Genomic DNA, 12,035 nt, shown 5'->3' on the forward strand with positions numbered 1-12,035 from the left:
CTGCTAATCCATGATCATTTTTTTCCCAGAAACAGGTTTTATGATAATATAGTAAAAATATTAAATTAGAAAATGCCTCACTAAGGGTTATAAAACCTTACTACACTAGAGGTAGGTAATTATCCCCTCTACAGCCTAAATGACAGTTTAAAAGAAATAAAAATGTTAGTGCTCATTACTTGCTTTTGTAGGTTGCAATAAAGGGTAAGTTAAATTTTAATTCAAGGAAGAGCCCCTGCCATCGACCTTCTACCTTAGGTCCAAGTCCTGTTAATTACTCTGTAGGTTCTTCTGCATGATGCCAGCATTAACACGTTTTCTTCAGTGGACATTCCCACTGGCCATTGAGGCCAAGAGCATGGGGGAGGGGCAACAAATGGGGGGAAAGCACTTGAGCTCAGTGATTCAAATCTTAATTCTTAATGTGATAGGGAGCAGAAATTATGTATTTTAAAAAAAAACCAAGTTCATTATGCATAGCCTTAAGGGGACCTCAAGTATTAAACCATACACTTAAGCTGGAGAATGGGATGGAGACAAGGTTAACCTGAAGGATTGATGGTTTAGCTTCTCTGCGTGGCTAAATCCCGGTTAGGAAAGATGCTGCAGGGGAAGCGTTCTGTGCGGCAGGAGGCAGTCTGACCCTGCGTCCCAGGATGGCTTTTCGTTCCCTAGTTCTATTTTTAGTTTTGTTTTCCTTCCTTAGGGTGGATAAGGGATATGGGCGTGCCCTGTTTCTTTTCAGGTGCCTTTACCTCCCCCTGAGCATTGGCACCAGCTCTCACACCTTCTGGGCGTGGGACACAGCTCAGGACGCCCTCAGCCTCGGTTTCCTCCTGGGGCATGCAGAGGTCTCCCGAAGGGAAAGGAGGCACAGAGCTTTCAGGATCAATTTCCAGCTCTTTCCTGAAGTGGCTCTGCCTGAGAGCGCGCCTGTCCCGGGGCCGCCTCGCCTTCCACAGTGGGCCCCTCCTTGCTCCAGCTGGGGCATTGCCCTGAGTGGGACCAGTCAGAATGTTGGTGCAGGGACTGAGAGCAGCCCTGGTCGAGGGCTGGGGACCAGATCCCTGCGGGCCAGGTGGCTCCCCGGCCTTTGTTCTCAACCAAACTGCAGGAGAACCTAATTGAGTTGTCAGCTGTAGGTCATTAAAACTAATTTCTGGTGGTAGATTACTATGTGATTTTTTTTTTCTTTTTTGGCATATAATTCAGAAGGAATTAAAAGAATTGAGTGTCATTGCTATAACAGAAGTCTCCATTCGCATTCCTACTTGTTTAGGTGACAGGGTTTCTCAGCATTCATGTCTCCAAAAACTAAAAAATAGGAATAGAATCGATGCTGAACCCTCTTTCATTCTAGCAATAAATAATCATCCATGGAATGAGGGAACGGAGGGAAAGGTTGCACCCGTATCACTAAGAGACACAGTTCCAGTAATGTTTATGTGTATTAAATTTTTACCAAAATTATAATACATTTTGTTGTTATTGTATGTACCCAATTTGTATCCTGATAATAATTGTAATGATAACGCAATTCAGAAGGAATATTTTTAATTACTTAGAGCCTTATGGTCCCAAGAAATTAAAATAGTTTTGCTTCAACTTTTAAAATTTCAAACAAAAAGTGTTTCAATTTGCATACTTATTTTTGTGGCCAAGAAGTATGATAGGGTGATCAATAAAAGACTTTCAAGCATAAAACAATTATATTAGGACAAAAATCTGTAGGGAAAAATGGAAATAGAAGTTTGAAAAGAAAAAGATGCTGTAAAATCTCCAACTTAAAGAGTTTGTTTATGTGTTGTTTAAATGAATTATGATGAGTATCAAATCAATATGGCAAATAAGTCCCATTGGGTGTATTACAGAAGGGATGTGAGGGGTTTATTTTAAAAGTTAGTATTCACAGAGGGGGAGGGTAATGTGGTAGAGCACATGCTTAGCATGCACAGGGTCCTGGGTTCAATCCCCAGTACCTCCTCCAAATAAATAAATCAATCTAATTACCCACCCACCCCCTGCAAAAATAAAATATTCACAGTATTCTGGTAATTAAATCCATCAAGATGAATTTTATATGTCAACTTAAAAATGTATGCAGGGGCTGCATGATTTTGTGAAGTTCTGTTAGGGGATATGCACGGGCTCGAGGACCGGGGCCCCAGGCCCCACTTGTGGCCTTGGTTTTCCCAGCTCTGCCCCAAGCAGAGCCTCTGCAGGGAAAGAGAAGGGCAGGGGCCACGCTGAGCAGCTGGAGTCCGGGGTCTTCATCCTGGTGGTGCTCTTGGACCCCAGGAGGGTCTGCTTTGTCCAACTCTAGAGTCTCCAGAGTTGAGGCTGAGGGGAGTGGCAGGGGGAGGAGACGGGAACAGGAAAGTCAGTGAGGAGGCTGTCGCCACGTTCTTGGTGAGAGATGGTGAGATCTGAAATCATGGTGGAGGTGGAGGAGCAGCGGGGTGAAGATACTTTGAAGGTAAAACGGTCACTGATTGGTGGTAGTGGGTGAGGAGGACTCAGAGTTGAAATTACTTGGGGATTTTTAGATTGGAATAATCCCCTGCTCATATTTTCTCTCTTTCTGTAAAAATATTTTAAGAGCCCAGACCACTCAGCTTTCCAGGTTGCTTTGCCACGAACAGCTGCATATGCTTGTCAGCTTTGCCCACCTGAGTGTGAAATGATGTTCTATCAAAACATGGGTTTCAGCACTTCGCTCTCTGCGCCTGACACGTGAACCCCGCTGCGGACAGTAACTGCTGCCTTGGCCCGGGCGCTTCGCTGATACTGCCGCGCCGAGAGGAAGCATTTGCTCAGGGTAATGACCGGGGCAGGTGCCGGTGCCCGGCGAGCTCTGCGAGGCTGGAAAGGGGCTGATTGTGAAGGGCTAAATAGCGCTGTGCTTCACTCCCCTCTCATCAGCTGTTGCAGCCTTAAAGTCGTACCGTCCTCTTTGTCACGGCGACTCTCCTCCTAATGCCATTTAATTTCTTTGTGGAAAGGGCTAAAGAGACCTGTACTCACTGGCAAATAGGCAGGCCGCCGTGTGATAAACCGACACCTGGGCAGGGCAAGGCTGTCCTTTCTGTGATGGAGCTGGCGATTCGGAAGCCACTGCCTTTGGAAGGGAGGCTTCCTGCCTCTCATTTGCATTTGGTCCGAAGCTGCCTTCCACCTTTGAATGCGCTCATCTGGGGCCGGCCAAGGGCGAGAGCCCGGCGGTGTGTACAGCACAGGAACAAAAGAGACGCATCCTTTGTCTGCAGGCCCCGGGGACTGGTGGGTAGTTCAGGGTGAGGGGCCAGCAAATTCCAGAAATAAAATTCCGGTAATAAGATGGGAGCCCCCCATGTGTTCTGGCCACACTTGCCCTGCCTGCCCTGTGGCCCCCAGCAGGTGAGGTTTAGTTACATTCTTGGCTTCTGTGGTTCCTTCGTTAACACTTTTCCTTTCTCTAAGTTATAATATGCTATTCCTATTGCTGGATTTTCTAAGTATAGTACCTCTGCCTGCGCCCACCACTGTGGGGGGTCACTTCAAAAACAGGCTGGTAAGTTTTGGTGTTGAAGTCTGGCTGGACCAAAAGTAGCTTCGCTGATGAGGACTCTCAGATAACGAGAGCACTTCAAAAAGCCTGTTGTCTTAACAAGGACAGACGGCAGGCTGTGTTTTATGGTTGGATCTTGAAAACATAAAACAGAGTGGGCACAGCTTTGTCCCGTGGTCGTTTACTTGCTGGCCCATGACCTTCACCCATGTGCGCCCACCCTCCTCCCCTGAGGCCAGCGGCTGGACTTCGGCACCGAGCCGGCCGTGGTCCCTGCCTCCCCAGTGGGTTTGACCTGCTTGGACCCTCATGGCTCCTCACATCTCTCTCCATCCTGGGAGGGGTTCTGGAGCCACTGGCTCAGCGCTAGGCGGGCCTCCCTGGCCCCGACAGGTGACTTTGGCTGGGGGTGGCAGAAGCAGGGTGGGAAGTGATCTGCTTCATTTCCAGGGACCCAAGACCCTGGTTTGTTAGGATTTTTTTTAGCAGCAAACCCAACTTCAGAAATAAATTAGCCAATCGAATTATTATTAGATGGAGAATGAGGGAAGGGCCGGGTGTGGGGAAGAGCCTGGCCGCCTGAGCAGCTGCACGTGTGCTCGTAATTGGACTCTTGTTGCTGGGTCATTTTCATTGTTTTTCAAGTACTGCCAAGTCCAAGAAAATGTATGAAAACTAAATTATATCCCCTACATCCCATGTCTGATTGAATCCTCCTCATCGTGTGGCAGTCTCATACATCCTATTAAAATATTCAATCTTGTTTTCTTACTTGAAGAGCCTGTCTGTAAAGGGCAAACTTATAGAAAACTCGTTCCCCGGAGACAGGGTATCCAGCCACGCCGGACTATTTACATATTTTACTATTTGATTGGCTGCGTCTCGGTTTCTCCCTTCCTTTGTATTTGTGAACAAGAGCCGTGGGATGCATTTTTAATTATGTGGCTGTGTTTTCAATCGAAGAAGCAGACTGGGGTATTTCCCAGCTTCTCGGTTCTTTTTTAACCTTGAAAAGTTAACCCAGCGTGTTTGTTTTGCTTGCTTTCCAGGACAGAGTTGTATCGGTCTCTTTTTGGCCAACTCCACCCTCCCGACGAAGGCCACAGGGATTGACGGCGCCCACCTCTCTTGAGATGGACGAGGCCTTGAGGCCGGGCCTCCGCACATCCAGCCCCAGACGGAGGAACCGCGGGCCCAGTGTGGAGCGGGTCAGGAAGTCCCGGGAAGCTGTGCTGTTCGGAACACAGGCCGGATCGGTGCCAGGAAGCCTGGAGTCCAGTGTCTGTGTCCCCAGTGCTTCGTGTGCAGAGGGCTCGCCCCCCACGGCCTTTCACCACCACAAATAAAGAGTGTTTTTATTGCCACCACTGGTGGCACACGTGATCTGTTGAGCAGCCCCGCGTGAGTGATTTAGCGCTCCAGCAGAGTGACACGTTCCTTGAGAGAGTTTTCGTTTTTTCCCCAGCCCCATGGCCTGCTCTCATAAAACAAAACTTCATGGAAGGGAATAATTCTGGGCAGGTGCTGCTTTCTGGGCGGGTAATGTTCAGCAGTTGATCGTGGCTCCAAGGAGCAGGGGATCCCCCCAGGCCCGTCAGCTGTGCCCCCGAGACTTTGTACCTTGCAGGCATTTGCCTGTTTGTTACTAAACGCACATCTCTGACTTCTCTTTTGTTTCCTCTTTTCCCCCATGAAGATGCTTCCAGAGTCCTTTTCCATCCTCACCATTCCTAAATCACTTTATTGAGATTAGCTCTGGTGTAAATCTAGCAGGAGGAAATGATTCACTTGTTTTTCATCCAAAGGTCAAAAGCTGGAAATTAAAGCCCCATAAGGGGGATTTATTGGCCTGCTGTGGTCAGTGTGCAGGGGAGGTGATCTTGCATAAGTAATGTGTGTGCGCCTGCCCGTGAGGCTGACCGTCTCCTGGGTCCTTTGCCCAAATCTTCATGCAGAGCTATGGGATGACAGAAATGCCGCGTCCAGGCAACTGAGTGCAGTTGTAGTTAATAACCAGTTGTCGTTTTTAAAGTCAGGTTTTGATAGTGTTTTAAAGTGTCAAGATCAAGTCACAGGTTTTGGGGCCCAGGAATCCCACGTATCATTGAGTAGGTGTCCGGGGACTGGAGGCTGGGCTCCAGGTGGCGTGAGTCCTGAGTGTCATCAGCATCACAGTTCAACATTAGTGCCCGAGTGTCTGCGGGGCTCCAGGTGGGCAAGTGAGGGGAGCAGCGTGCTCCGCCTCACCCTGATTGCGCCTTGGTGCTCGGCGGCTTGTTTCTCTTGTCTTGGAAGTTACCTCGGGCTTGACTGTCAGGGAAACATTTACGTTTCAGTGTGTCTCCAGTTACGTAAAAGATCAGTCGGCAGAAACGGAAGAGTTCCCCCACATGCACTCCCTTCAAAATGGTCACTTTCTAAAATATAGAACATCCGATCCTGCGTGTCTGGCCTGAGGATTATGGATAATGCGCGTCGGAACAGCAGGCGAGTGACCTGTTAGTGTGGGGCCTCCGTGAGCGCGATGCCGGCCCACGTCTCCGAAAGCTGTAGGCCTTTGTCACAGTCACTCTTCACCTGATGAAGAAGAAGATCCAAACAGGTACTTCAAAATATTTGGAGTCCAACATGTTTAATTGAAATGAATTAAAATCAGGAGAGGTGAGAAAGAACGGACAGAATTTTCAGTAAAGAGAGGCTAGCAATTTAAAATTCAGAGGACCACCCTCCTTCCAGCCAAGAATAAATTGGAAACTATTTTAATTGACACGGATACCGCAATTCAGCTGTTACTAGAAAGACAGATTAGTTGATTGATTTGCATTTTAATAAAACTAATACTTTACATTTTGGTGGCTAATGCTGATTTTTAAATGAGTTGAGAACTGTTATCAAGAGTTTCAATCCCAGGCCCTTTTTCGGCGTTGACTGAAGCATTCCTCCCCTTTGTGCGGAGTTTCTCCTCCACACACGACCCTCATCACCCGGCAGCCCCCGAAGACAGCGCGGGAGCGGGGTGGGGGGCGCAGAGCTGTCACCCCACCCAGGTCTGCACCCGAGGCCGGAGCCGGGAGCCAGCGGGGTCTTGTCCCTTCAGGATAGAGAAGAGAAGGCTGGTTTCTCAGTTTATTTCTGTCAAAAATTAATTACACGAAAGTAGTAGAAACATGAAAATAAGATTCAGCTGTAATCCCACCGCCCGGAAATACCCCTTCTCGTTAACGTGAGTGGCCTGGTTGCCCGTGTGCGGGTGCCGTGACGCGGGCTAGCCCGACTCCTCCTGCGGGGAGGGGCCGGGGAGCAGCTAGGTTGAAAGACTGACTTTTGGACTGTTTTGAAATTGTTTTACTTACCCTTTGAAAAGTAATAAAAAAAATGCTCATACAGCCATCCCCCTCCACATAACACACACACACCACCAGTTGAGAACCGGTAGTACATAGCATTCTGCATTTTAATAGTTAAAATAGTACAGGAGAATGTTGTTTCCATGTTTATCACTTAAGTATTTTAAGATATCACTTAAGTAATTTAATTGCTACCTAGTAATTCCATTGGGGGCGTGTAGTTTCAGTACTGAACCAAGTCCCCTCTTGTAGAACGTTCAATTGTTAGCAATTATTTGCTATTATGAATAACGTTACTGGGAAACATTTGTGCATAAAGCTTGGTTATTGTTTTTTGAAGTTACTGTTGTTCTTGGCGTGTATTTTTAGGAGTAAAGTGAACCTAGGGAAAGGGTCCAAATGTTTTGCAGGCTGTCGGTACGTGTGATGGAGGCTTGTCGCAGGGCCCGTGAACTTGTCACCCGCCCCGGCTGGGCCATCTGCAACAAAGGGTGTTGAGAGGCAGAGAGGAGCTTGGCCCTGGAGTCTGATCCTGGGGTTTATTTCTTGCTCCCCAGGGAACCCTTCAAGTCAGCATCCTCCTCTGGGAGGATTAAAGAGCTGCTGCCTGTAATGTGCTTTGAGATGCTCCAATGAAAGATGGTGGATAAACAGAAAGTGACACCGTCCTCTCCCTCCCTGGCTCACATGTATTTTTTCTGGCCCCTGGATCGCATGTAATTTGCTCTCCCCACTCTCCGCTCTGGTTTTCGGGCTCCTGCTACTTTCAGTGCCTTTATCCTGGGGACCTCTCTGGTGGCTTTTCCCTGTTTTGTATGGGTTGGTGTTCCTCCCAGCTGCTCTGTACTGTTTTTGGTGTGTAGCCATTCTCTCCAGGGTCACCATCCAAGAACACTCATCGAGCACTTGGAAACCCTGAGAGCCAACAGAGCACCGGAGAAAGCCAGCTCCGACCAGGCCAGCAACACTCTGCGTCTCCAGTTTAGAAAAGCTGTGCCCTTTTAGAGGTGGAGTTTCCTGGTCTCCGCTTACATAGCTATGACCTCTCCAAGATTATAGCCTTTTTATCTCTTACCATTTCATCCCAAAGGAGCTGAGTTTGAGGCTCAATGGCTCCAAATGTGACATTCATCATGAAGCTGGGCACCATTCCCCACCACGCGGCAGTCACTCTGGATTTGGGGCGTGTTGATACCAAGATGTGTGTCTCCTGGGCCAGACTCCCAAGTGAGGTCTCAGCAAAACTGCTGAGAGCAGAGGTAGGGGGCGCAGTGGAGAAGCCCGAGGCTGTGGCTGCAGGAGTGTGGGGGGTTTATGTCAGGGCGGCCTCCCCTCTGCTCACACCCTGATAGGCTGCCCCGCGTCCTTGCGGTTAATCAGGGCAGATACGAGCAGTGAGCCTTGTCTAAGGCGAATGCACCTTGTTTTCTGTGTCTTGAGTTTGTATTTTTTCATTTACGCATGTGCTTGTTTACCGGGGGCAGTTGTGCTAGGAATGAAGTCGAGCTTGCGTTACTCATTCTTTTTTTATTTGTTTAAAGCTTATCTACCTTGTTATCTTTCTTTTTGCTTTCTCTTTCTTCGTAACATTTCAAAAATAATTGCCAGTAGTTTGGTAAGTTCATTAACTGATTCTCTCGTAAGTTCCGGGGATCCACATCGCCCTGCTGATTTGTATATATTCAGTTTGTCCAGCAGCTGTATTGATGAAGTCCTCATTACCGCTCCTTGTCTGGGGAGGAGAGGAGGGGTGTAAATGCCGAGTGAGTATGCCCTATCTAACTTATGTTTTTCTTGTGAATCTATAGATTTCCTTTACCAGGCCTTTCTTGCCCATCGTGTGGGGTCTGCCAATGAGGTCATTGCCTCGGCAGCATTTATAGTCCTGAGAAGTTTGCTTGGTTTATTTCCCTGGTTCAGGGTTCTCAGTGCATTTGCTGAGGTCAAGGACACTGAATTCTCAGGAAAGAAAATTTAGAAGCCTGTAGGGGGAAAAAAAGGCAATCCCATATTACTGATAGGGTAGAAAAAGGTCCTCAGTAGGCATGGAAACAGTACCACCTCCTCTCACCCCATCTTCCTCTTTATGGCTGGGTTGCAAATGAGCTCAGGCCGCTCTGGGCCAGTGTCTCCTCATCCCGTGGTGCTGGCTGCGTCTGCTGCCCCGAACCGCCCTTCCCCAAGGTGTTTAGGGTATGTTACCCAGTTCTCACATAGACTTGAGGACACAGAATTAGTCCTGGAATGGGCTGATGCGACGGTTCGCATCAAGGACAGAAATGAACAGAAGCTGGAGTAGTGGGAGAAATCCTGGACCAGAAATCAAACCTGCTGGGGTGTGACCTTGAGGAAGCCTTTGACCTCTGGGCCTTGGGGTCCCCCTCCGTACTGGGAGGGTCAGCCCCGCTGGTTCCTGAGGACCTCCCCGTCCTCAAGCAGCTGCTCCTAGGTAAAGGCAGCTTGGTAGACCTTGGCCTGGAACAGATGGAAGAATGTTTTTCCTGTCCGTTCACTCAGGTATGTGCTGACCTCCTCCGTGGGCCAGACGCTGGCGGAGGTTTATGTAGCCGAGGTTTGTCTGGGCAGGTGACCTGGTCTCCAGGTGGGCTCTGTTCTTCTCTTCAGTCGAGTGAGTCCAGCACTCTCTGACCTGGGTCTCATCAGAGTTGCCTCTGTTAATCCTGGCGGGGATCCTGGCAGCCCAGACTCTGGCCCTTTTTCAGGCTTGGCATCGCTTTCCCAGGGCTCTGGCTCTTCAAGGTGAGAGCTCAGCCTGGCAGGAGGGCAGCAGCCCAGGTGCCCGGGGCCCTGGCTTCTAGGGTGCTAATATCTGCCTGCGAGAGCCCGGCCCTGGGACAGACAGGTGTGCTCGTGCGCAGGTGTAGCTGGCACTGAGCGCAAGGCGATTTGCCTGCTGCTCTGTGGTTTCTGCCCCTCCAGGCTGAGGGCAGCTCCGAGCTCTGAGTGCTTCCTGCGCCCTCGTGGCCAGCTGCCTTCCTCTCTCCTGCGAGGAGCCCAAGAGAGGCCTCTTCTAACCGTAGGAGTGTCCAGAGCATCGACCACAGCTGTCCAGGAGCACTTTCTGGGGTGATGGGAATGCAGTCCATTCCGTACGCACCAGCCACATGTGGCTTCTGAGCCCTTGCAGTGTGGCTGGTGGCTCCTGGATTGGCCAGCTCAAGTCTATGAGTATTTCCCGATCTTTTGCAAGTTGTTGCAAAGGTCAAAATGGAAAATGCGGTAAGTGATAACAGATGGGGCAGTGAGAGCTACAGCTGTCCCAGGGCCAAGGGAAACAGCGCCCTCGTGGGTAGGGCCTGCTCCTGATGAGTGGTGACCTGGAGTGTGACCTGGGGTACACCTGGGTGAAGGGAAGTGAGCAGCTTCCTGCCTCGGTGCCTGGCATGACTGAGGGGGAGGCTGGGGGAGCTAACCCGGCCCCCTCTCTCCTCTGGAGGGATCGGGCCGGGAACGGACTCCCTGATGCCATGAAATTATTTTCCAGTTTGACTCTTGTGTCCTTTAAAGTTGTAGCACATCGCACTTGGTTTTAAGAGCTAAGTGTAAGGCTAATGCGGAACGCTTTAATCGCGGTAACTCCAAGTTCACATTGTTGGAGGAGATAAGCAGTAAGGAGCAGGTGCACGGAGTTCACTTATCAGCATTTCAGCAGCCGCCTGGCCCGCCTCACCCCCCACCTGGGTGCTGTGATGTTCCAGGAGGATCTTGGGAGCGGAGGCTTCCCCAGGCCCCAGGGCCACTGTTTCATGTGTGGGCCTCCCCAGTAAGGTCAGGCCTTTGTTCTCTGCGGGGCCCTGGCGGGCCTGCGCCTGGGGGAGGGGGAGCCCCCCGCCCGCCCTGCGCCTGGAGCCCGCGCGGCCCTGTGGAGACTTGGCGTTTTAAGGTCACATCCTGATCTTCGTGGAGGAGGGTAAGAGGGGACGAATGCGAGGCCTAGTTCTCAGTTATATAATTAAATCGAGATTTTCCTTCCTGAAGGAACAAAAAGAGGCCAAGGACGGCCTAATTGAAACCTCAAGATTGCTTCTCCAGGAGTGGCGCGAGCGAGTGGGCCAAGGCCGACTGCCGCCTCTGGCTGGCGGACCACGCGGCCCAGCAGGTCCTGGCCCGCCGCTCGGGGCCGTCCACAGGAGGGCAGGGTCTGCTCGGTGCGGGAGCCTCCCCTTTGCTTCCTGGCAGGATGAGTCTTTGGTTCCCCGGGTCCAAACGCGCAGGTCCTGGTGGGAGCTGACCCTCCTGTTGTCCTGTGGGTCCCTAAAGAGCAGCGCCACATGGCCCACACGACCAGTCGCCAGGGCCTTTAAAAAGCATTCCTCTCTCGGCGAGGATGTCAACCAGGCTGGCTCATCTGAGGTCGTTCGCTACCAGACAAGTGACGGTGAAACAGTGATGCTTTATTAATTGTAGGCATGGCTGCTGCTGAGAACCCAGGTGGGCGCTCTTCATACCTGTTTATCCACTTGATCCAGACGAGAAGGAAAGGCTTCTCTCCTCTCTCCTTCCTTCTCCGCCACCCCCAGAAGAGAATTTCAACTTTAAGACAAACAACTTCATTTACAAGTGTGTCTCTAATTAGCTGCAGAATTAGGAAAGCGGAGTTTTCCCCCATAGATCGGCTAAACCCTCGAGGGAGACTGGTGGGATAGAGAGAATCGCATTTCCAATTATTTTGTTGAATTGCTAATTTAGTTATTGTGCCTGGTGTAATTGTGATGGGTATTGGGTGTGCAATTCAATTTGTTTTAAATATTTGTGGGAAGGCTGATCAGTAATGGAGCTGACCTATTTTGTGGCCCAAATTGAGGAAAAAAAGACTAAAACACAACAGCCACAAAGATATAGTTTGTTTCCATTTTTATTTTGATCTCTCTCATCCCTCTTAAGACCATTGATGCAACAAAAGGATTAAATTAAAAGATGACAGCACTTTGATCTTCTTCCCTTTGAAAGTTTAACTGTCCTTGGTCGTTCAATATGCAGATATTTTAGGGTAGCCTTTCAGATGCTTTGCTGAGCTGAGTGGTTGGTTCCCCCCTCCCATAACTGCACTAACGCGTGTGCCTAGAAGCGGTTTGGGTGTCTGACTTTTGACCAGTGTATCAAGGGTTGGAGGTAGTGTC

General features: G+C 49.8%; 1 protein-coding gene across 2 annotated transcripts in view; it reads left to right on the plus strand.

Moving 5' to 3' along the window:
• Positions 1-4,930, plus strand: part of AATF (apoptosis antagonizing transcription factor) — a 91,737-nt gene extending 86,807 nt beyond the window's left edge. For both annotated transcript variants that reach the window (XR_012060187.1, XM_072940287.1), the window contains one exon: positions 4,597-4,930. Coding sequence is in view for 1 of the 2 variants with exons in the window: in XM_072940287.1 (XP_072796388.1) it covers positions 4,597-4,660 (64 nt within the window). In the remaining variant the exon portion in view is untranslated. The remainder of the gene's footprint in view (positions 1-4,596) is intronic.
• The last annotated feature ends 7,105 nt before the right edge of the window (positions 4,931-12,035 follow it).

Source organism: Vicugna pacos, chromosome 16, assembly GCF_048564905.1.
Source record: "Vicugna pacos chromosome 16, VicPac4, whole genome shotgun sequence".
Classification (NCBI taxonomy): domain Eukaryota; kingdom Metazoa; phylum Chordata; class Mammalia; order Artiodactyla; family Camelidae; genus Vicugna; species Vicugna pacos.